Source organism: Pygocentrus nattereri, chromosome 1 (genome assembly GCF_015220715.1).
Source record: "Pygocentrus nattereri isolate fPygNat1 chromosome 1, fPygNat1.pri, whole genome shotgun sequence".
NCBI classification, from domain to species: Eukaryota; Metazoa; Chordata; class Actinopteri; order Characiformes; family Serrasalmidae; genus Pygocentrus; species Pygocentrus nattereri.
The window spans coordinates 41945270-41971501 of record NC_051211.1 but is presented as its reverse complement, the minus strand read 5'-3'; the positions used below and the strand labels follow the sequence as shown (position 1 = coordinate 41971501).

The window sequence follows — 26232 nt, the reverse complement described above, 5'->3', positions numbered from 1 at the left end:
ATGAAGATGGGTCAGAGTTTTTACTAAATGAGGATGATCAGTTGGCTTTTGTATATGAGGATGATTCAAGGCAGTTTAGTACATGAGGAATGGTCAGTGGAGTTTAATATTTAAGAAAGGGTCAATGCAGTTAAATATAAGAGGGCTTATCAGTGGAGTTTACTATCTGAGGATGGGTCAATGCAGTTTAGTATATGAGGATTGGTTAGTGCAATTTAGTATATGAGGATTGGTCAGTGGAGTTTAGTATGTAAGGATGGGTCAATAGAGTTTAATATTTGAGGATGGGTCAGAGCAGTTTAGTTTAAGAAGATGGGTCAACAGAAATTATATGAGGTTGGATTAGTGAAGTTAAGTCATACAGAGGTGCAGTGACAGATACTCTAACAAGAACTATGTATAAACACACTATTTCCTCTGAATGCATGTTTGTGTGTGTGTGTGTATAAGAACAGGGATATAAATTAGTTTTTACTGTAAATGAAGTGTCACAGTTGTAACTACAGGCATCTGTACTTTAATCTAGTAGATATGTGGTGCTTTGGCTGATAAGCTTTAAAAAAATCACACTTGATCTCAGCCCAGTACGTCCACCACAACCCAAACACACTCATACCTCTCACCTCAGTGTGTGTGCTATAAAGAACAGATCCTGTGTAGACAGTTCCTCCACACACACACACACACACACACACACACACACACACACACACACACACACACACACACACACACACACACACACACACACACAAGCTTATTCAAATGGCATGGACTTGAAGAGTCTACTGCACAAGCAGCCCTTTGTCTTAGTACTAACCGTGTATTATTAGTTCGGGTAAGGTCAAAGTTGATCTAATTTTCTGCTTAGTTCTCATTAAATGGCTATTGCATTATTTAATTTCCCGCAATTTAATTATGGTTGTAACGAATATATGTCCAGAAAGCTTTTGAATAGTGGTTTGCAAATTTAGCCCACAAATGCACTTTATGTGCACTTGAAAAAAGTTAAATATATTTTATTCACTCTAGACCAAAGGTCAGAAGAAAGCTTCAGCTTGCAAGGGAAACTTAAAACGAATGCATAATTATAACAACTTTGTCATAAATATTGTAAAGTATTATATTTAATTATTTTAAAATTAAACATTACTGTTCAATTTCTATTTGCTTTATATACTTACATTTTCTGTTTTAATTTTACAACCCAAGCTGCCATTTACACTGTGTCAAATCGTAAATCGATCACTAGAGAGGTGAAAGTGTTTAAACTGACTCAGAATAAAATCTTGTCACATTAAGCTACACTGAAAGTTAAGAAATTTTTTTTCCGTTTCCTGTAAAGTTTCCAGTGACAATATGTCACATACTTTATGTCTAGGTCTGTATATAAAGTTGTATAAAGTTAAAATTGTCATATAAAGTTATTTGAATGACTTAAAAATAATGAAATTCAAAAATTTCAGTTTCCTAATAACAACTTCCAGACATTCTTCCATATCAGCAACAAACTGTCAGCCTCTGATCGAGCTGATGTCACTTTTAGCACTAGCCATAAATCAACATTCAAGCACATCCACTAGGCACTTCAAATCAGACAAGACGACAGGCGGGTTTTTAAAGGCCAATTTGTTCCTCTTATTTAATCTTTCCTGACATTTGGAATAAAATGGACTGATTGTCCTCTACTATCTTACACACACATCTCACGTCTCACCCGACAATGACCTATGAGCTCCGACTCTTAAAATAAAACAGTCTGGACTGATTATAAGGCATGCGTGTTGTATGGGGTTTGCACATTCTTTCTGATAGGCTTTAAATACAGGATCCACTGGTGTTGTCAGACAGGACAAAGATAAACCGTACAAGTTTTAAGCTATACTTAAGCACTGCTCTTGGGCACAGATGCATTATTTATGGTATTTTGAGGGATGGGAGAGAGTCAGTTGCAGAGCAGAAGGTGCATTTATTACAAATAGCGTTATTTGCTGACAACATCTGAAGTCTTGCTGATGTTGCATTCTAATGCGACAACAACTTGTTGTGTCATGTAACAAGCTGATCTACAATCCCAAAAAGGAAGTCCCACTACTGTGAGCCTCGACATTCACATTCGTTTTGACCAGGCTGAATTTCCCCAATGCCGGCCTAAGAAGCTCAGACCGAGCCAATCCATTTTCACTGTTACGAACCACTGATTAGCTAAGCCAAGATAAAGAGCCTCTTTCAAAAGCACAGTGTACCCATAAGCCCTTGCTCTGTGGGTGTTGTGCTTTTTTCTGGGCCTGGTGTGTGAAGGGAAGTCATATGACACAGTCTGGTCACTCTGTGATTTGAAGGGTGATTCACACAGTACGACTACAAAGTGAGCAACCTGTATGATATAAGACGTTAGGCTACAGACTGGACATGGAAGACGAACCTCAAAGAAATTCTCCCTTGTGGTTTTCGGATCATTGTGCTGTTTTTGGACTGTATTAAGTGTGTCTGCTGGGGCCTACAAGCAGGGTGAGCTAAGAGAACCTTGCAGGGCCACTTGTAGCCTGGGATTGGTAGAGTACACCCTTAAAAAGATGTTTGTCAAGGGTTCTTTAGGAAAAGCAATGCGTATTTGGTTCCACCATTAATACAATAGTGGAAACTTACATTTTTTTTGGCATTATGTAGAATCCTTTTTCTAAGAGTATACATTTTTAACACATTAGAAATGAAAAAGATTTATTAGATATTATGAAATGTAAAATGTGCCATAACTTTTGGGCAGGCTGCATTTTTATGTTTAATTTTTTGTTAAATTCAGCACATAAACAGTAATTGTATATTAAAAAGTGCAGAAGTGTGTAACATGTGTCTTCACTTAGAAAATCAATGCAATATGTAATTTGAATGCCCAAATTTGAGATAAGACTGCATCGTGTAACTTCAGGATCACCCAGAAAATGCTATTTTTTGGTGTGTCCTTCATTCTTCACTATGAATTTATTTTTTTATTTCTATATATGCAAATGTACATTTTCAAAAAGAACTCTCTTATTTTATATATAGTTATATATAGTTTTTAAAAAAGGCATTGAAATGTGGTCACACACTCACATTTAGAACCCTTTAGCAATTATACTTATATAATAGACATACCTTTTTTAACTCTTTGGCAGTCAGTTGTTAAATCATCAATCTCTTTGCATGAACATTAGAAATTAACTTCAGTAAAACATCTAGAAAAGAACAGAATTAAACCAAGTGCATATTGTCTTTACAATATATTTGTGTAGAAATCAATGGATTTCTAGAGTAGATGAGTAGTTACTACGCATCTCTACCTTGTTAAAAAAGTGTTTTCACTGCCAAAAGTACATTCAAAATGTAATACCTGTTGTAGTGTCTGTTTTTCATGGTTAAATGCATGTAAGTAAACCACACATATGCTGTATTTTTACTCTGCTGTTGCTCATTTACCTCAGGATGGGAAAAGGAGAAGGATTTGATTGCATTCCTCTAAGGTGTGCCTGTGAACTGTTTGGCTTGTCGGCCCTGACACAGGCACAGCTTAATTGATTTAGGGCAAAAATCACATTAGAGTCCTAATTGCATCTCTTCTGAAATGACTGGCTGGACTACACTCATTCTCATCTCCCTGCAACCATTCAAACCCCTCAGTAGGCTTTATGTCACCAGCTACATGTAATATATGTAATTCTCTTTTTTATCTTTTGACTTTTTGGGCCATGACTTGTTTGGAAGGGAACTTGACATGTACTGTCTATCTTTAAAACCATATCAAAATGGAAGTGACACAGCGTTGCCATGAATAACGTGTCTGTGGATGAGAATGAAATATAAGAGGACATTTTGCATTCATTCCTTTAGGGTATGCTCGTCATTAATAATAGGACTGTCACAATGCACAATTTTGTAACAGACTTGAATGCATGCCAAAGAGTATGAACACATGGACAGAGCTTTTCTTCAGTTTTAACATACTGTAGATATAAAAATTATACACCATTTTGGACTTTTTTTTGAAAGTCAGATGTTGTATACATATTACATATAGTACTGTATTTCTCTTGGTAAACCCAATAGCAGCTGTATGCTCAGAGGGAACAGATCGGCGTTCCCGTAATACAGTAAAAACGGGTGTAATATTTAATTTATATATGAATCATTAAAGTGCAGCTGCTATTATGCATTCCTTTTCTACTTGGATAAAACAGGCCTCAGAAGTGTGAGCTGGACTTTGAAGTCTTGTCTCTGAAGCAGACCAACTTTTACAGGAAGTAGCTCATGTTTTATTCATGCTCTATGTGGGACTAACAAAGGTGAGCATTCGGACTGGGACCTGAGAGAGTGAGGGGGAAAAACGGCTAAGCAGAACTTTCAGAGGGGGTAAACACACTCAAACTCACATATGCACGCACACACCTGCATACATATCATCTCTGTCAGACCAAAACCTCAGAAACTTACAGGAGAAGGAGAAATGTTCATGCAAAGAGATGTTATTCCCATTCATGGTGAGGCATCGGTCCATTCATCATGAAATGTTTGTACAATAGAAAGGGCAGCTTAATTATGTAAAAAAAAATAAAAATTACCCAATTGCAATCTAAATGATGATGCTGACTAGCATAGGCGTCTATTAGCTGATGTAATAGATTTGGCAGTTAGTGTTATCCTCCAAGCCTGTTAAACTGTCCAATGCTGTTATGTTAGTGGCAATTTGAAAAGGTAGGGCGGTTGGCTTCAAGTGTCTTGGTGGAAGCATATGCTAGCCCTCACCTTCCCAGCTTGGCTGCAAATTTGATAAATTTGACATAAAAGGTAAAGGGGATAAATCAGGAAGGGTAATGTGAAAGTAAAATAAAAAGAACAGAAGTTTCTCAAACTAGAGTTTAAAAATGATTAATAGATACACAGTAAATAGGACTCACAACAACCATGCATGTAACGACCTGACAGACCACCAAAATGTTCCCATCAGATAAACAGCATTTTAATGACATTTGTAATAGAAAATCAAAGCTCCATTCTTGTGTTAGATCTGAAAAAATCTACAGGTAATTCTATCCATTCTTCCACTGTAAGAAGACAAGTCAACACTATGAGTCTGAATGGATGTATAGCTGTCAAGAAGCTGCTACTGAGAAGAAGAAACAGACAAAACAATTTTCAGTTTTTGACATAATTTGAAAATGCCTGTTGCCCTTTACATTGTGTGTAAATATTCATTTAGAATTAAGATTAAATTAAGAAATGGCCCAAAATGAGTTGGAAAAAAATTCTAGTTCCATTGACTTACATTAAAAGTAAAGTATGTTTTTTTCTGCTACTGTTAAGTTACCATTGTGGATATACAAAGTTTTCTTCCAAAAGCAGCAAAATGTTTTGACTACATTTGTGGAGAAATTGAAAACTTTTACACATGTGTGTATGTGTGTGTGTGTATGGGTGTGTATGTGTGTGTGTCTGTAATTTAGTTTTAATATCCTCCTTATGTGTATATACACACACACACACACACACGCACACACACACACACACACACACACACACAAACAATACAATGCAATACAAGTTCAGTGTCTTTCTAGTGTTACCAGAAACCTTCCTCAGCATTTCTCCCCTCTCAGTCCAGGAAACAAGGCAGCTGAGGAAATTTTACTGATAACAAGTGCCCAGCCAAGTGCAGAGCACAGACTCTCACTATTAACACTTCTTAAGAGTCTGAATGCTTCAGAAAAAGTGCTGCACTTCAGCTATCATCTGAAGAGTAATCACTGTAATGTGATTCATCATTCTGCAGTGTGTGTAATGCAATTACTCCCTTACATGGCTGCCATTATCATCTAGGACTTGTCAGCCTTGGGCTGATAAAATTCAGTTTGACTCATTGATTAAAACAAAGCATAGCACATTTGTATCGCATGTTTGGAGGAATGTGATGACATGTCAGAACCATCTTGTTAAACAAGCTGGATTTCTCACTATAGTCACTATAGTCAGAAAAGCACTTACTTCAAGTTCAGCCAAAAATGAAACTTCCCCTTAGCCCAATCATAGTCAATTATCCTAAACATGTTTGGTTTGTTTCCTTAGTTTTGTACTGGAACTATGGGGCTAATGAAGCTTAGTAGCAGATGTTTATGGTTTTCAGTTAGCATTGTGCAAACTCTATGCCTAAATCATCACACTCTTGCATCGACCTGTGTCAAGCTCTTAAATAATCTAAAATAGACAACTAAGTTGTACAGCTAACAGTAGGGGAGACTGGAGAGAGCAGTAGCACTTTTTGTTTCAGCCTTTAGAACTGGGTGTTTGTTTGTGCTATACCTTTTAAAAGCCCTGTTCAAGCTGGATTAGTTATAACAAAGGGTGGTTCAGTAATGTCATCTGTGCCTGATTTGACAGACCAGTTCATACAGGACGAAGGAAGAGTGTAATTTCCTTAAATACCCCAAGATGCTAACACAACATTAGGCTAAACAGCTAATAAGGTGCCAAAACAAAACCACAAAATTGGTTGAGATTTATTTCAGTGTGGGGGGATACCTGTTATCAAGAGCAATTCAAGGTGATGGTTCATCATCATAGCATATGGGAGGAAATATACACTGAATTATGTCACAAATGTTCTGTGAAATTGCTGTGAAAATGAAATTATTTAATGAAAGAGTTGACCTTTGAAATATTATTTCGCTAACACCAAAATTGTTGTGCATATCAGTAGTCCTGTCATGCACTCATGCATTAGGGAATCGAGTCAAATCAGCTCAATTTTAGCTGTTAGTCTTGTCGTTGGGTCACAAAAAAGAAAAAAAAATGGAGGTGCAGTTTTCCACTACTTGTTTTTGTTATTACATACCTGTGGTGTCGATTTGAACAGGACCACTGTTACTGAGGGAGCTCTGAGTTTGGCAAATTATAGAAATTCACTCACACAATTATTATTTTTCAGCAGGCTTGTGAAAACTGCAGACATGGCAGATTCATACTGGATTAAAATCACAGAGCTCATCTGCAATCACTCAAATTATAGCACCCCTCCAGATAAAACTAAACAAGATCCTAAACTAAATTTCATATAAGACTGCCATATTTGTGTTTTACAAACGACAAAAGTGTAAAATTCCACTGCTTACTCAAAAACTGAGCAAGTTTGTTTTAAATATAAATAATTCTGCTGTTACAAGCTGCCCCATGTTGTGGAGTTTAAAGGATTTATTGAAATACATTTGTGAATGACATGAGTGCAAATCCAGCTAAAATCCAGAAACCTCAAAATCTGATTTTGTTACATAAACCTGTCACTGTTTCAATCAAAGCCTTTCAACTTTCCTTTCAGTCTAGGAGGGATGGGAGTGTGCACATTAGTGTTATCACCCCGCTAGTTAATGTAGCTGATGTCTAATCAGTGAAACTGGGGATATATCAACTTATGTCACATTACAACCCTATCCTGTATGATGTAGTGTCAGAAGACACAAGTGCAAAACTAAAAATGAAACTTCAGACATTCAACATGTGTTTTTACTACATTTTTGGTAGAAATGACATTTTTGGCCAAATTATTGCTTTAATGAAAGGGTTGAATACCACTCCCTTGCGTTGTTTGCACTCTCTGGCCTCTGGCGTCTTCCTGAGTATGCATGCATGTGTGACCTGGTATGAATCTGAAAAGTATATTTTTCACAATGTATTTGTGTGCAGTTGAACACAGTGGGCCTGTTTGCATGAACATGTTTTAGTACAGGCGCAGGAAGATAACCTGTGGGTGGAATTTGCTGAGTAAGAAACTGTGGCCTAGCAGAAAGGAAAGAACCAGGAACACACTAAAACTGATTCCTCTCCCCCCTCTCTCTGTCCTGCTCTCGCCCACCTAAAATTATGCCTCCGTCAGGCCTTTGGCTAATGGCTGGTGTTGGAGTGAAGACCCACAGAGGAAGCCGTGGTGCTGAGCATGCTGATGTGTCATGTCTTCCTCTCTGGGCCTGGTTTTCAACATACACAGCTCAGGAAAACAGTACACACACACACACACAAACACACACACACACACACACTGAGTGTGCCTGAGTGCACACACACTGGACTGACTCACAGCAGCTCCTTCTTCATTGAGGTTTCAGTGCAAAGGAAGCTTGGTTTGTGTGTTTTCGGGACACTTTGTGCTGTTGCATTGATTTCTTCTGCTGGAGCCATGAGCCGCTGCTGTGTGGTCAAAGTCATCTCCCTCACTGAGGTCCAGCTACTGCCGGTAGGTGGCTGCAGGTACAGAGACAGAGGGATAGATAGTGAAATTTGGGTGTCATTGAAAGTTTAAGATATGTTTTGAACCTTTCTCAGAAAGGTGTATGTGTATGAGGGTGTATGCTTGCTTCTTAGCAATGCAGAGCTAATTAGCTGTTAAACTTCTATGGGAGAATGGACTTATTTGATGTGAACAGACATAGCTTTAAGCATATAACCTCACATTATATGTAGAGGTTTCTTCTTTGATTGATTGAAGCACTTCATTTGAGATGGTCATCAACATCATGCTTGAATGCTTCCAATATGCTACTACCCCACAGGACAAAATACACAGCTGACACATCGAACAATGTGATTATGATATTTCATGATAGGTTTGATTCAGGATTGGATCAGATCCTTTTTTTCCCCCTCCAATATGCAATTTAGCATCTTCAGCTGATATCATCTCATTACTGATACCTGGTATCAGATCAGTTTAATCTCTAATTGTGTGCTAATGTGATGCTAACAAACTACCCCAATATTTAGCCAAGTTTCCATATGCACCAGACGAAAGTTAAAAAAGCTAATATAATACTGACAGTATCGAGCCAAATGACCAAATATTATGGAAAAAACACGAGTAAGAGATAACATTTAGCATGTAATGCAATGCTAACTAATAATACTGATAAAATTATAAGAAAATAGCAAATTCATAATAATAAAGCAAATATTTTACGTACCTTTTAGCATGCTAACTGATAAAACTAATACTATGTAGCAAAATGACCAAATGCTGCAAAAAATGACTAAACTGACTATAAAACTAAAAGGAAATGTCTATACTGTGATGCTAACCGAGCAGTGTGATGATGTAGACAAATGACCAAATTATGTGGGAAACAAGAACTATTCATATACAATATTTAACATTTCATTCAGTGCTAAATGGTACTTGTTGATTATGATGTAGCAAAATTACTACATGCTTCAAAAATATTTAGTGTATAATGCAAAGCTAACTGATGATATCAAAATGGCAAATTATTCAGAAAGAAACAATAAAAATTCAATTTACATATAAGATTATGGGGTATGATGCAGCATTTCTGTCTCGTGTGAAATAATATAAAGAAACATCAGCAGACAGACGGATATATGGTAAGTGGAATTCTGCTCAGTCATCTCAAAACAAGACATGGCTTCCCATAGGAAGAAGAATAGCCTTAATGGTCACAGTGGATTTCAGAATTCTTTTTGGTTTTTCCTGCTTTTACTTTCTCTTCCCTTTAGAAAGCTTTGTGGTTCAACGATTGTGTGCCTGTCACATAGCGCACTCGACGTGGCTGTTCTGGGTAAGCAGTTGTGGAGGGTAGATTGTGCAGAATTAACTGCACTCAGTGTTCATAACAAGAACCAGATTCAATTGGCATTTGGTCTAAAAGCATGTTGTTGGGAATGGTTTGTGGGTGTGAAAGGTTTTGTCCATAATTTCTACAGTTAGCGCTAATAATCCACCCCAGTGTTTCATAACTTGACCTTTTCTGAAGTGAAACAAGAACTTAGCTAATACTGAAAGAGAATTGAGCAACATCTGCTCATCCACACAGTAGAGATTACCTTCCAGTTCACACTTGCAGTGAGTCTGGGAGCCTGATAAATGGATCTAGCATTTCCACAACGTGCAACTCAGTAAGGTAAACTCATTTCTGTGAGATGTTCTTCAGATTTGTATGTTCTTTTGCTTATTTAAAAGTTAATGAGCATGTGACTCGTGCATCCAGATTCACAAATGTTCAAGTAGGCATTGGTATTTTGTTAATCTTGATACACTTCAACTTTCAGGCAGGAGATATGCTCCTCTTAGAAGTGCAGCTGTAGCTGAGGCAGGAGATCACATTAGCCTTTAACTTGCAAGGCATGTCCTTCTTAATAAATTGATCCCATAAAATTTAACTGTGAGAGGAAAAGTTACTTGTAGTACCTTAAATGTATCAGTCTATGACATCGAGCTGTGAGAGCAGAGACTTTACTTTTACACTGGTTAAGTATGTGTGAGTGTGCATTCTGTCGTATCAGATTAGCCGTGTGTACAGCCAGTGGAGCATTCCTCATCTGAGTGAGTTAAATGGGCAAAATGAAGTTATGAAGCTACAGCTGCGCTTCTCATAGAAGCCAAATTTCCTGCAGTCTCTCAGAGCTAGTATGGAATTAGAAAAGCAAACACAACAGAAAAGGTATTGCTGCTCTGACTCTGAATTCCAGTCAAAAAGTCTCAAAAGTGTCATCATCTTCCTTTTATTTCTTTGATGAAGAAAACAATAGCGAAACAGGGTTTCCATGAAGAAGCAGGGTTCCTTAGCTACAGTAGGGAAAGCTATGGAGAAAAAAGTATTAACAGTTATAAAAATGTTTTATGCTCACATCATTCAGCAGCTAAAAGTTCTGTAAATCACCCTTTCAGAAAATCCTCTTTAGCCTGTTGTTGTTTTCAATACGGCTGTGTGTCTTCACACATAGGCCTGCCATTGTCCGGCCTACATTAGTGACTAAAGAACCATTACAGCTTGAATCAAATTACAGCCTCTAATTGGCTAATAAGCATGTCTCCGCCATTTACAGTACAGAGAGGAAAAGTAAGCCAAGGACATGCTGTTGAAAAAAAGGCTTTAGAGGGTCTTACAAGTCTGCATACTGGAGACACAGGAAACACTGTGACTTGTGTAACTTTCATAACCTCATAACCTGACAGAAGAAAAAAAACACTCTCTTTGACTTATGACAAATCCTGCTGGTTGATGAAAGGAGTTTTACTTCTGACTGATCTTGTAAGAGGAGGCCGTGTTGTTGAATTCTTAAATATGCATTCAGATCTGATGCTCTTCTGCTGAGGTAATTGCTGGGCTATGGCTGCTATGTGAATTTTCTATAAACACAGAAGACGAAAAGTCTCTGCTTAATTTTATTAATTTAGGGGCCTTTTCTCAATATAGGCACTAGTTTCTTATGTGGTAACACAAGAAACCTTCTGAAAAGAGGTGGTGTAATCCTGCTTCTTTCAATCAGAAATCATTTTGAGTAAAGAAAGTAATTCGGGGGGAAACCAGTAACATTTATTTCAGAATGTCCTTCGAAAAACTTGCCAGAAAATATATATTTAGCCAAATGGCCATACCCGTTTTTTTTGCCCAGAATTTTTTCAGAAATTCTGTAATTCATTTAATTAATTGAAGAGCTTTGTCTAAATATGGATTAAAATGTGATGTGTGATGAACATTCTGAAAATTAGGCCACTTGTCATTTTTAATAGCAAATCATTTTTAGAATAAAAAAGGAATTTGAAAGAAAATCAGCATAATTTTTCTGAATGTCACACAATAATAGGCAAAAATAAGCTTGCCAGACAATATATATTTAGACAAAAGGACATTTTTCACAAAGATTTTAGAAAAAATGCATAATCTTGTAACTTTCCCTTTAACAGACAGTAATTCTCATTAATAATATCATATTAGCAAGAAAAAAAACCCTTGGGGGACAGTTGAGATATTTTTAGCCACATGGCAATAAAAGTTTATTTTCAGACCTTTCCAAAAATACTTTGGGTGTCATTGAGTAACATCACAGTTGGTTCTTTGTAAACTCTGACAAAACAATTTCAATCTTCCCAAAGCGAATAGGGCCATCATTCCTATATTTAGCCTTACGATGTGTTGTGGCCTAATAAAAGGATGAGAGCCCAGTTCTTGACAGTTAGTTTTTGAGAGCAGTCGCAAGACAATAGCCTTCAGTGGGCTCTGTCTAAAACGGGCCCCTGGGTCATTCAGAAACCACACACAACAAGTGGCATTTGTTTTTGAATCCCTGAAGCAGAAGTGGCAGAGGGTGGGATGGGGGGGGGGGGCTGGGTTAGTTTGTGACTGGCTGCTTCATACAAACAGAATAAGGCGGTCCCGCTGAATTGGTGATATAAACAACACGCAGGCATCCTATAGTGATCAAACCCAGCCAGATCAGTTCTCTGATGGCCCTCTGTTTGAGGTGATTACCACACTGGGCAATAAAAGGGCAAGCCTGGCCTCCTTGCTAATTAGGTCATTTATTGCAGCCAGTCAGTTTATAAGGACGGCGCTGGATAGGAGGGGGCAGTCACTACATATCCACTTCCAAGATAACCTCAGCCTGGGATCCTACTAGAGTTCCTCCTCTGAACTGTAGAAGACACGCTGGTTCTGAGAATGCCACACTTAACCGACTGTAGCTACTACAAGATGCGAGACGGAGCCAGAGTTTCCAGTGTAAGGACTTGTTTTGCCTCAGTAGGATGTTCTGCTGCTTGAGTGGTTTAGCTTGAATATTATTTTGGGGGTTGCAATTGTTACTCTTACAATTTTATGGGTTATTATTGAACTTTATGGTTTCTCATTGGTTCTCATTCTCATTATGGATTCTCTTGGAAAGCAGCCTGGTCAGTAGCACTAGACTCCAAATTTTGGTGTTTTAGCTTGATTTTTAAATGGTCTAGCTAAATGTTAAGGGTTTTTGTGTGGAAATGGTCCTACTGCCTCAACAACTGGTTGATTTGCTAAATCTTGGCTCTGCATTATGGATTATTGCGACTGACTAGTTAAGCCTGGACTGGAAAAGTAGGTAATAATAAAGTTTTTCAAGGAAGATTTTTAGTAATCTTTGATAAGTTCTCAACAAGAAAGATTTTTGGTTGTCTATTCCCGTGACCCTGAGGGAGAAGCAGCTTAGAAAATGTGTGTGTGTGTGTGTGTGTGTGTGTGTGTGTGTATTCCTAAGAAATTATTCAGAGGGATTAGAAGTATACATATTTTTCCATTTTAAGGAGTTATAAATGTTAACTATTTAGGGTCAAACTCAAAACAGTGCATTTATACTGTTTCACAGCAGAATAAACATTGACTGTCTCTGTCCTCAGGTTCAGAACCACCTGGAGAACTCCAAGTATCACATTCACCAAGCCCAGGCCCAGCAGGTCAAGCAGTACCTGACCCTGGGCAGCAAGCTTGCCGGCCAGGCCCACCCGCACCCAGGCCAGGCCCTGGGCCCCATGCCCGTCATGCGCAATGGACATATGCCACCTGTCAGTGACAGCAGCACACCTGGCAGCCCCGTCACCCTGCTAACACTCGCCAACAGCCACGACAGTGAGGTGAGTATCATTATAAAACCCCTATACTCCACCTCACCGCTCATCAATAACTTCAAACATGTAGCAGTGATAAGCAGGAGAGAAATGAAAGGCCTCTCTAGTTTGATAAGAGGCGCTTCCCCACCACCACACTGCAGCCTTCTTATGTGGAAATGATGAAATGCTTGTTATCGGCTTAGGACCCCAGCCTGCCCCTCCCTCTGCACAGCTTTACCATGTTTAAGTTAATGACTATTAGCCTTTGAAGTTAATGCTAAAAAGATAAGACATGTTTGAATGTGGCACTTTCAGCAAGTGTTGACAAGAAGACAAGGGATACACTGTAATCACTGTTTTCTTTTAGTTTCCAATGGATGAAGTTATTGATGATCTAATTAGCCTTGAATCCGGTGGCTTGGATTGTATGGAACCTAGCATCATAATGCAAAACAACGTAAGTATGGATCATGTTAATTTGCTAAGGAACAAATGCATTGACTGTTGTTTCTCTTTACCTGTAAACACTGGCAAAATGAGCACAGAGCCATGTTCATACAAACATCTATATAGCAATCGCTCTAATTACTCAAGCAAAGATTCGTAGACATTTTGTACATTCAGATAAATCTTTTAAGAACATCAAGGGAGGAATAATAGATCTGAGGTGCAAACAGAAGGTGTCTTTCCTTTGGTGTGCTTGGGAAAAAAGCTTTTGCCTTTGTGTGAGGTCAGATTAAGTCCTACTCAGAGTCAAAGTTCATGGTGTCTGTGGGGAAAAGACTCAACTTAGCTGCGTAATAATACAGATTAGTCGCCTAATACAATCAAGGCGCTGTGTGGAATGCAGAAAATGAGTAGTAATGAGTGCAGGCCTTGCATATAGCTCTTTACTCTCCGTGGGGGCCAGCTCCCTTCACTCACACATTTCAAAAGTCAGTTCTCTTTGCAGAACGTAAGGAAGAAAGAGTGGGAACAGACAGAAATGGATAATCAGCTAAGGAAGTGCAATTTACTGAAAGCATAAAAATGCACATATAGGCGTCTATGAATACAAGTGCCCCCTGTGTTTCTTTGACTGGCCACAAAACTCTGCAGCATTTTGCTGATGCCTGAGCCTGGACAAAGAAGTGCTTGAGTGGTGATTAGAGGAACACCTGAACTCACTCGAGAGGCATGCATCACTGAAAGAGGAACTGTCATGTTGCATTCCAGCACACAAAAAAAGACAGAAAGCAATCGAGAGAACAACGTGTTACAGAATGAAGGAGGGATGGTGTGAAGACAGTGGTGCTTCAAACAACCACTGTTGTAAAAACTCTGTTTAAGGTTCCATAACAATTGATGATTTTTGATAGTGCCATACATTCAAGAACCATTTAGGAACCTTATTTATAATAGTGTATGGTGTGAGAGCAGAGGAGGAGAGTGGTAGAGAGAGAGAAGAAGAGAGAGAGAGAGAGAGAGAGAGAGAGAGAGAGAGAGAGAGAGACAGAGAGAGAGAGAGACAGAGAGAGAGAGAGAGAGAGACATTAGCACACTTTAATTAGCAAAAAGGGTTTGGAGCGATACCTTTAAAAAAACATATTCCTTAAAGAACATTTGAATGGATGGTCCTTCAAAGAACCATGAGTGTAAATAACCCTTTTCAACTTAATAGAACCTCTATATAAATAAAGGTTCAATACATGTTTCCTAGAACCACATAGAAAAAAGAAATAAGGATGATGTGACAGCTGAGGAAGAGAGTGGTAGAGGAGAATGAGTAGGATGAGAAAGAGAGAGAGAGAGAGAGATAGAGAGAGATTGCATCTGAAAGAGGGAGAGAAGCAGTGAGGCATTGGATTGGGCTAATGCTTAGACTCCCAATGGGCTTGTTCAGAAATGATACCATGCTTAAACGGATCAATTCGTTCTAATTAGTCATACAGTGTGATGCATCACGCCGTTTCACCGTGTCAACATATCCGTGAACACGGATGGGAATGGATTGAAGTGATTACGACGGCAGCAGTCGAGGGACTGTAACAATCTTTCATTTTGATAAGCACTGGCTTTCCCAGCTGAGATAATGGGGTACATGGAGCACAGACACAGCAAAGCAAGCAGTCAAACACTGCAGTATCTGCTGCTGCTGCTCTTTCTCTCTCTCTCTCTGTCTCTCTTTAGCACTGACCTCCTCTTTAATCCTCTACCACACTACTTTACTAAACAGGGTTTCATCCAGGACATGGCCAGAACTCAGCCTATACTGAAAAAAATGATGGATTGAATTTTCTTGGTTCAAATGTGTACATAATTTTCACATGGATAAAAAACACGAACACATTATTGCTAAAAGTAAACAAGCTGAAAGACAAAATTGTGTCGATGAACTATATACATGCTGTTGTAACAAAACCTCAAATCTCTGAAATGATAACCTTGAAAGAGAAAAAATGTTAAAAAGGAAATTTAAAAGGAATTTCCACCATTTTCCATAATGTCTGCACAATTCATGCATCTCATTATTGAAATGTAAGCAAAGTCATTCAGACTGATTTGTTGTGAAATGGTGAATTGTAGAGAAGCTTTATCAACTAAGAAAATCCTTACGGTAGTCATCGTGTTTACAACGCAAATGTGGCCATTTTGTTTAGCATCCAAAATAACCAGTGAACATATTTATAAATGGATAAATGTATGAAATGTTGAAAAAATGGGTGGAATCCCACTTCAATGCATGTTAATTGAGCAAGTTTTTATTATGTAATCTTGGGTCATTTCTGTCAGTCCATTCTTCATAAAATCTTCACACAATGTTGAGCAGCCGGGATTTTCAATTGGTGTTAAAAAATGCTAAAGTCAACATAAGAGGTGATCATGTTTAAATCATTTAAATTCAGTGCATTTTCTACTGTTGGAGAGCTTGTCATCATTGTCATCATGCAGCTTTTGCAGCACTCATTAAAAGCAAAACCCTGTAGGCAGAACTGAATTGTAGCTTATATCTAACACTGTAGCAAAGTGACAGAGTAGAAATGTGCTGTGATTGGAGGAGTTCGTTAGTTTGTTTGTTAGTGTATAACAGAATGTAGTAAAACTTTGAATGTGGCAGATGGAGCTGCTTGTCATGCACTGCTACCATCAAATGAAGCAACTGGTAAACAAATGTGAGCAGACCGGTCCAGGACAAGACTAGTGTGTTCCTGGCAGGCCTTCTGGGATGACACACACACACACACACACCTAAATTCTTGGAGCTTGACAAAAATAACAATAAAGCATAAGTCTAGGCGTTGAAAAGATCAGTATGGATCTTATAAACAACCCTACTACTATGTAAACTATATAAACAGGGCTGTCTCTGAACATTTGCAGAGCTTAATCGAAAACCAGTTTTGGGGGCTCCATTCCTTTGAGACATTATTTTGGGTGAATAAGGATTAATTTGAAGTAATGTGTCATAAGAAACATGTTCAAACAAAAACTGCCAATATACAGCAGGAGCAGAATCTTTAAAAAAAACTTAATTGTCTCAATAAATAAATAAAAGAAATAAATTACCATAAATACATATTTTACACCATTTGCCTTTATACTGGGGGCAGCATTTCACAATGAACACCCCAATAGTAATGTCCCATTCAAGTAAAGAACAACTTTCCTTCCTTTGTAAAGTTGCCACTTTGGATATTTGCCTTTGTTATGACTGCCATGATACCTAGAACACTTCTCACCTTCTCCCCTCTTCCTCCCTCTCTTTTCCTAAAGGTATCCCTGAATAGTGGCATGTTGGAGGTGTACGGCGGTGACCAAGGTATGACTGCCCCTCATGGTGGACTGACACCCCCCTCATGCCCCACAAAGCTCTCTGTTAAAAGGGAAGTCACAGGTATGGAGCATAGCTGCCTATCTGTCCAGCTGCTGGGTTCGGCTTCCAATTAGCCTTGTAGCATTCAGAACGATTGTCAGTAAGGTAGTTGAGTGAACACCATTTTGAGCACTCTCTCTACCACACTGTGATGCTATGAGGCTTTTTGGAAGCCAGACCCGATGCTGTTAGAGAAACCTTTTCAACAGTGAAGCTTTATTTCACAACCACGCCATTGAAAAAGAAATTCGAATTTATTAGATTTGAATCTGTGCAGATGTACACACTTGAATCAAGTAAACTCAATCTATTGCTGTTTTCAGTGTAAAGTTGATGGTTCAGTCCCCTAACTGCACCACTCATTTCAAAATTAAGACAGTTTTACACTGTAGCATAAGCAGCATGACTGCTATTCAGTGAATCAGACATATTCCCCACCTTCTATAACTGCTGCCATGTTTGCATGTGAGTGCATGACTATTGCTGTAAATGTAATTAGGTTGAATGTGAAAGGAAAACATGCCAATATGTTTTATGTCAGTGGCTGCCTGCTTATTTTGGGGACTCAAAGTGCTCATTGTTTGCTGTTTTATTGCACGTATTTCGCATTATCAACGCTTCAGCTGGCTGAATGTGCTGGCATATATGCTTGGTGTGCTACACATGGAACAAAGGCCCCTTTAAGAGAGACTTTTTCCCCCCTTATGAATGTCATGCATCAAGTAAAGCTAATTGATTTAGGAAATATTAAGGATGCCTCAAGAACTCTTCACTCTGACGAGAAAATAAGTCAATTACCATCTTTTGCACATAAGCGTGCTGCAGGACAATGAGTGGTTGCACACAGCTTAAATGTCCCTATTGAATCAGCAGAAATGAATTGAGAAATCCAATCACACGTCCCAATTACATAATTTAGAAGAATGCGAGAGAGATTCTGGATACTGGAGCACTTTGCCTCTTCCCTGATTTGGTACATCAGCAAATTTGTAAAGCTGAGTTAATTGTTGGTGAGGGTGTCTTAAAAGAGGGCACACAGCATTCCTACAATGAGCCAAAGAGCTGGTCTTAAGAGCCCAGAAGAATGGACATAGTTCATTCACAGCCAAGAGAACATTCATATTGCTGTGTGGGTTAACAAAGTGCCTGCTGAAGGTTTGATTTTAGGGATTTGGGTGTTACTTATTAGTTAACCTTTGCTGATTCTAATCATAAATATTTTGTCTAACTTGGGTCTTATTTAGTCTGAGCTCATCGTGTACTACCACAGACACAATACTATGCACACTGGCTTGAACCCTTCGTAAACAGCAACTGGATGCTGTCTCTAAAACTTTCTCCTCTTCTCTCTTTCCCTGCAGAACATGATACCAGAGTCTTAGCAAAAGAGAGACAGAAGAAAGACAACCACAATCTGAGTAAGCCTCTTCTATGCACAGGCCATGAAAGTGCGAGTATACAGTATTTTTAGTTTGTATGTAGGATATAAATGATTGGTTTCTCCTTCCTCCAGTTGAAAGAAGGCGACGGTACAATATCAACTACAGAATCAAGGAGCTTGGAACACTCATACCAAAGTCCAACGACCCGTGAGTAGCACTTCTTTCAATTTGACTTATAAAGTGATAATTCTTAAAACAAATTCACCCAATTGTGCCCTTAGCTCAAATGTAAACAATCAGCAAAAACATGTTTGGTGTCTGAAGTTTGCTTCTTTGATTTAGCACTGGAGCCATGAGGTTAACGGAGCTAATAAGTAATGGAAGCTTATGAATTAACATGTGCAAATCGCATGCTTGTACTAAATGATCACACATTCACTTTAAACTGAGGCAAGTTGTTAAGCAGTCTTAGATAGACTCCCTCATTTGGTCTCTGAAACTTTATGATATACTGTATCTACCAAAAATAGATAAAAGTAGAGATAAAAGTACAGACATAAGTACACGATACTACTGCTGCTACTTTTTAAACAGATTTTTACAGATAACCATGCTGAAGAAACATAACCATTAAAAGTTTCTTTTGGTTCCTGGTGGGTTTTTAATGTGTTTTGGCTTTGGTTGATAACACAATGTGAAGAATCCTAATAGTTTAACAGGTGACCTGCTTCTAGATGGATTAGGTGGTTTTCTAATCAGATCTAAAAGTTTTCTCTTTAAAACGAGTGGTAACTTTTAAGACTATTCTCATTAGGATGCAAAATCATCAGTTTGTTTTTCAGCGGGGAACAGTGTTATACAGTGTCAGAAACAATGTAAGCAAGTATGAGACAATGATTTGCCACAGTTTGAGGCAAGTGTGTGACAATTTAGTCATAGAGTTCACAGGATTCTAATATGTGAGGTATAATTACTTAGCTACATCTTGTCTTGTCACTCCAATGCAAAACCAGAGAAGCAAATTTCAAACACCAAACCTATCTTGGTTGATCAACTACAGGTGCTGGTCAACGAATTAGAATAATTTGAAATAGTGCAATCATGAAATTCTTTGAATGCATTTTTTGTGCAGAAAGCAAATCAGGTGTTCACCGCACCTGTCCTACTCGTTAGACTAATCACAGAACTCGTTACCTGTAGAAAATTTGCTCAGCTGAGCTTTCCAAAAGGCCCATTTAGGCCATTTAACTGTGACACTGTTGTTTTATTGAATTAGAATAATGGAGAAACCGTTTCATTGAATTAGAATAAATGCTCGAATTTTTGTTTTCTGTGAAGAGTGTTCACTGTGCAGTATAAAGTCAGGGTTGAGTAGAATTTCTAAGTTGTAAAATCAATCATGGGTAAGCAGCGCGACCTCTCAACCGGAATAGTGGCTCAAATTCAAGCCCTTCGCCAACAAGGCTTGACCCAAACTAAAATTGCTGAGCAGCTCGGCATCAGCCAGTCTTCCGTCTGCAAAGCTCTCAAGAAAAACTGCAGCAAGCGCACCAACTGTTCCGGCGTCCGAAAAACTTCTGCTCGCGACAACAAGCAGCTGAGAAAGATCGCAGTCAGCAACCGGTTCAAGTCCACTTCCGAGCTCACCGACTTGTGGAACAAGCAGACCGGTGCTGACGTCTCCAGATCAACCACTTACCGTCGTCTGCGCGAACTCGGCTTCAAATCTCGCGTTCCAGCAGTAAAACCGATGCTGAACAAGAAACAAATGGAGAAACGGCTGAAGTGGGCCAAAGAACACAGCAAGTGGACTGCTGAAGACTGGCAGAAAGTGGTCTTCAGTGACGAATCACGCTTCTGCATCTCCTTCGGTGACCAAGGTCCTCGTGTCTGGCGTCGTGGTGGCGAAACCTACAACCACGAGTGCGTGAAAAGATCTGTCAAGTTTCCCCAGAGCGTTATGGTCTGGGGATGCATGTCCGCTCGAGGTGTAGGGAAACTCTGCTTCCTCAAGAAGACTGTCAATGCTGCCGTATATCAAGATATTCTGGAAACGTTCCTGATTCCGACTGTTGAGGAACAGTTCGGCGAAGAAGACTTCATATTTCAACAGGATCTTGCACCGGCTCATGCGGCAAAGTCGACCAAAGATTGGTTCACTAAAAAACAGCTTGAAGTTTTGGCATGGCCGGCCAACTCGCCTGACCTCAATGTCATTGAAAACCTTTGGGCCATCGTCAAGCGGAAAATTCGCGACAGAAAGCCTACTACGCTGGACCAACTGAAGCAGAACATCGCCACTGCCTGGGAAGCTGTGAGTGCGGAAACTTGCGACAAGCTGGTCAAATCGATGCTGCGGATACTTCAGGCAGTCATACAAGCCAAGGGGGCAGCCACAAAATACTGAGAAAGTGATGATTGTAATTATAATAAAAATTATTCTAATTCAATGAAACGGTTTCTCCATTATTCTAATTCAATAAAACAACAGTGTCACAGTTAAATGGCCTAAATGGGCCTTTTGGAAAGCTCAGCTGAGCAAATTTTCTACAGGTAACGAGTTCTGTGATTAGTCTAACGAGTAGGACAGGTGCGGTGAACACCTGATTTGCTTTCTGCACAAAAAATGCATTCAAAGAATTTCATGATTGCACTATTTCAAATTATTCTAATTCGTTGACCAGCACCTGTACATTGAGGTTAAGGGGAAAATGTGTCACCAGACTAACTTTAGGAATAAAATCTATTAGTCTAAATTGTTAGTCTGAATAGCTTATAGCTTCTGCAAAATCACATAAAAATGACATGGCTGTACAAAATGAATGACAGAAATACAAAATGACCTCACTTTCAAAGTTGCACCCAAAGATTGCACTTTGTCTGTTCACCCAGTGTGAAGTGGTATCAGTAGCTCAGTGCAAAGCCCCATTTGAATGATGAAAATGGGGTTAAAGGCAAAGAACAGACCATTTGAATCAAAGTTTAAGCACAATTGGACCTACAGATGGAATATGGTCCAGAGAGGGAATCCAGTGGCCCAGCTCAATTGAACTTTTGATAGAATTTAAATGGAAGGTTACCGTTGTCACTGTGCCATTAGCACAAGATAAAGGAGATTATTAGCTCTGATCAGACCAACGTCTTACTCCAAAGAAAGAGACAATTTTACCACACTTCCTCCCTTTTAAAAAAGTAATGGAATCGCGAATGGGCGCACTTTACTTCAGCTTCCAAAGTTCATTTTTTTTTCTTACCTCTTCCGACACCTATTTTTACTCAAGGATTAATTTTACCATACAAGGGCCACAGAATGGACTTTCTGCAGACACACTTAACTATTCTATTAAAATTCCCATTCAAAGGCAATGTAATGTCCGAGAATGAATAATTGGCCATGTAAATCACCATTTCTTATTCCTGTAAAAAAGGGTGCTCTTTGTGAGGGTATTTTTCCTGTGCATGTGAAGGTTCTGCTGACGCGAGGCTTGCCTGAAAAAGGTTATCTTTTTCCTTCTCTGGCAGTGATATGCGCTGGAACAAAGGGACCATCCTCAAGGCCTCAGTGGAGTACATTAAGTGGCTACAGAAAGAGCAGCAGCATGCCCGCGAGCTGGAAAGCCGACAGAAGAAGCTGGAGCAGGCCAACAGGAGACTACTGCTCAGGATCCAGGTACGGAGAGAGAGAACAAGAGAGGGGGAGAGAAGACAATATAAAGAGATTAATATGTTAAGGCCATAAACTTTTTAATCCCAAAAGAAACTGCAATGCAATTCAAGAACAGTGTAATTCCCTAACATAGACAACATTAGGAGAAGCTATAAAATTCTACAGAATGTCGAAGAGAGGAGACTTACAGGAGACTTAAACAACATCATAGGTTTACAAATATGGCCTTAAATGCAGGTGATATTTATATATAATATAACTTGATGTAGTCATTTAACTCCTTAAACTTTAAACACCATCAGCAGGTATATTAGCAGTCAGTTCATGCTATTTCCTGGATAATACACCTTAAGATTAATAACAATAACCCTAACTCACATTAAGCTAATGTCTAAAAAGTTAGTAAGATATAAGCTTGTTGTACATGGTATATTAAAAAGTCAACATTACATGTTAGGTATATATCATTGTGGTTGGGGATAATGGCCAACAATAACACAATGCATAATCATAGAAGTTCTAGGGTAATTGCAGACTACTATTAGTCAACAGTACAGCACAGAGCCATTTAGTCAGAGTGTGGTCATCACTGGCTGTAGGTTGACTCATTACAGAGCCTAATGGCCGTGAATAGGAACATTCACATTAGGGGAAATGTCAAAGAGTAAAATGAGAGGAAAAGTGTGTAGTGGATATATGTAAGGCAGACTGAGAAGCAGTCAGACAGAACCTTGTCTCATGTCCTGGCCTTCACCCAGCTCTCCCCACAGCTCTCCTGTCCTCCTCTGCTGCCTGACAGCGGACTAGCCTGCGTTACTGATGTTTTTAACTGTGGTTAAAGCTGCTCCTGCTTTGAAGTCGAGCAAGCTGGGGTAATTACCTGATTAATAAACAGCAGAGCTACAGCTCTGTCAGGAGAGGAATGGGCCTGGAATTAGATTATGAGGCCTAATAATACAGAAGAGTCCCCCCTCATCTGAAATTATGCATTACATTCCCGCAGTATTGACATACTCACAGAGCAGGCGGCAGAGACATTACAGGAGTCCTCACACGCAGAGACATCGCAATTAGCCACCAAAGTAATTATCCACCGTCTCCCCATCCAGCAGCTACTGATCCTCCACTGTGTTTCTGCATACAGCCAGCACTGTCAGGCAATCTGCTTTATAGTACTGACTGAATTTCACAAAGGAAAACTGCTGAACCATTCAGAGCTTGGTTGTAGAAGCTGGTGAATAATTTACATTAATGGACACCTATTAGAAGTTATTATTTAGCCATACATTGTTTTTATTAATCTATTTCTCACTTATTAGTTTTGTCTGGTTAGATTTCTGCATTAGCTTGCTAATGGGAGTTAGTTAATTTCTCAATCTATTAGATTTAAACTAAAATCTATTAATTAATAAATATTGGGCAATTAATACTTGTAGAATAACTATAACAATAAGCAGTTATTAATCAGTTATATTATTAGCTATTAGCTTCCTCATTTGTTAAGCCTGAGTCAGTTTCTATACTATACTAAAGACTGTCAGTATCCTAAAAAACTATTAGGGACCAAATATTATTAGCTATAAGTATTATTAGTAATCTATTATTAGTGATTAGTTCAATAGTCAGTCAAGATTGTCACTAATTAGTCAATTGGTCAAGTTTCTTTAGTAGTATTAACTATTATGTAGTTAACAATTATTGATAATTGTTAAGTACTTACTATTAGTTATCGAGTTACTATTAGTTATTGAGTTATTAACTCACTGGTTAGTCAAAGCTGAGTCTATTACTGTATTAGACTTCTTAAGATGTTGTAATAGGTAAAACTGTTAATAGTTATTCAAAGGTCATTCATAGCTCAAACCTGATGTCTCCATTTTATGTTTTTGTAATTGAATCCAGTAATTTGAAGTCAGAGATTTACTTCTAACATATTTTCAACAGGAGCTGGAGATCCAGGCTCGTGCTCATGGTCTGCCCAGCACGCTGGGGGCTGTGGAGCTTTCCTCTCACCTCTTAAAACAGCAACAGCATCAGGCCCCTCAGCCTGTCCAAGGACCACAGGCCCCTCAGGCCTCTCAACCTGCTCTGTACCCTCAGGAGGAGCTCAATGGTCCTGAATACCTCCAGAGGACCTCCCTCCCTTCCATTGTCCCCGCAGGAGGAGGCGGAGGTGGAGGTGTCAGTGAACAGGCTGACGTCTCCACCACGTTCTCGGATCCGCTCTCGCACTTCACAGACTTCTTCAGCGCCACTCTGAAAGAAGAGCACCGGCTGGATGAGATCCTGATGGATGAAGCGCTCTCGCCCTTCGGCGCTGACCCTCTGCTCTCAGCCACCTCCCCCGCCGCCTCCAAAGGGAGCAGCCGTAGGAGCAGCTTTAGCACAGATGACGGTGACGACCTCTAACCAACTGACCTCTGCCAGACAGAGGTTAAGTCATGCAGTCTGGCCCCTACAGGCGGCCCTCTAGAGGAGGAACAAAGTAGCACAGGCCTTTGTGCACACCTGTGTGTGCAACTGAACTCCCGCTTTGTGCATTGGACTACAGGGTGTTCAAATCTGGTCTTGGAGATCTGTCAGCTTGGAGAGTTCCAACAGACTTGGTTCTAATATCTTCTAGTCTTGATTGATGAATTGCTTGATTTTATTTCAAGGAATTTTGGATTATTTCTATTGGTCTGTTCATGAAACATTAGTATTGTATAAAGGGCAGCTTGCATTTTTAAAATACATAAAAAAGTTATGAGTTAGCTTTGTTTATGACAGCAACAATATATTACATCAATAAAACTGCCACCAGTATGTAAAGTAAAAGGCTCAACTGTGGTGATGTGGTACATTTTATTTATGTGGAAATAGTACACATTAGAAACAAGTAAATTTGATGTATCACTCTGTAAACGTTTCCTGCAGCATCCAGCTGCTTAGGGGCTGATTTAACAGGTACTAGGCTTAACATAAAAGCTACCTTTGTGCAGTGCAGCCTGTTCATGTTTAGAACAGTATAAAACTTCATAAAAACATAAGTTGTAACTACCCTGAGCTTAATGTTAAGTATAGTTGTTGCAGGTGTGTTAGCTAAGAGTTGGAACTAAACTAAGCTGATAGATGTCCAGACCCAGCATTGGTCATTCCTGAACTACAGAGACAAGGAGAGCTACTTCTTCAAGTCTTGCGCCAATGTTGAGTCAGACACATCAAAAAGAAAAAGGGAGATTGACTGAAGTGCTGATACTTATCTGCTGTCCAGCCTACCGTGTCTGATGGATGGCCTTTACTGTATATCCTTGGTCACACTCATAACACTGGCCACTCGCGTCCACTGGAGTTTGAAAAACTTTATATTTCTGAAATGTATCATAATGGCATTGTTCACCTGGACCAGTAAAAGAAAAAGAAGAACAGGAGAAGAGAGGACTGTATTAATCCCTCATGCCTTACCCAGAAAAACTGGTTAGCTTTATAACCAATTAAAAGAGGAAGCAATGCAAATGTAATTACTAGCCAAAAAACCTAACATGCCTTTTTCTGTCTTTTTTTTGTTGGTTTATAAAGTATTTTTTAAAAAAAGATATCCATTTATGTATTTATATGTCTTAATCCCTGTATTGTTACAAACAAATTTGTAGACAATCTAACATGTTCTGTTTTTTTATAACGTTGGGGGTGGGGGAAACACAATAAACCCCTTTTTTATAAATCAAGCCTGATTTTCTCTTATTCCTTATTCTCACTGCAATATCTTTGAAAAATCACTGTGTCCTAAATTACTGTCAATTATCTCGTAAAAAAGGGTTTATTTTGATTTGACGTTGCTTCCAAACTTATAGTATACACACACTGAGTTTGTTTCTGTCAATTGTGGGGACATTACAAAGACATCTATTTGTTGCCTGGAGATTTTCTTAAAACTTATTCATAACTACTACTAGCT

The 26232-nt window shown here is 39.0% G+C and overlaps 1 protein-coding gene across 7 annotated transcripts in view; it reads left to right on the top strand.

Annotated features, from left to right (window-relative positions):
* Positions 1-26002, top strand: part of tfec (transcription factor EC) — a 59874-nt gene extending 33872 nt beyond the window's left edge. For 2 of the 7 annotated variants that reach the window (XM_017683314.2, XM_017683315.1), the window contains exons 3-9: positions 13184-13417; positions 13761-13850; positions 17147-17267; positions 18608-18664; positions 18760-18835; positions 22151-22298; positions 24240-26002. In XM_017683314.2, the coding sequence (XP_017538803.1) occupies positions 13184-13417; positions 13761-13850; positions 17147-17267; positions 18608-18664; positions 18760-18835; positions 22151-22298; positions 24240-24704 (1191 nt within the window). In that variant the 3' untranslated portion in view covers positions 24705-26002. Of the gene's footprint in view, positions 1-8101; positions 8258-9834; positions 9936-12268; positions 12537-13183; positions 13418-13760; positions 13851-17146; positions 17268-18607; positions 18665-18759; positions 18836-22150; positions 22299-24239 lie in introns of those variants that run through there. The other 5 variants (XM_017683320.2, XM_037537913.1, XM_017683319.2 and 2 more) reach the window with 5 other exon arrangements.
* The last annotated feature ends 230 nt before the right edge of the window (positions 26003-26232 follow it).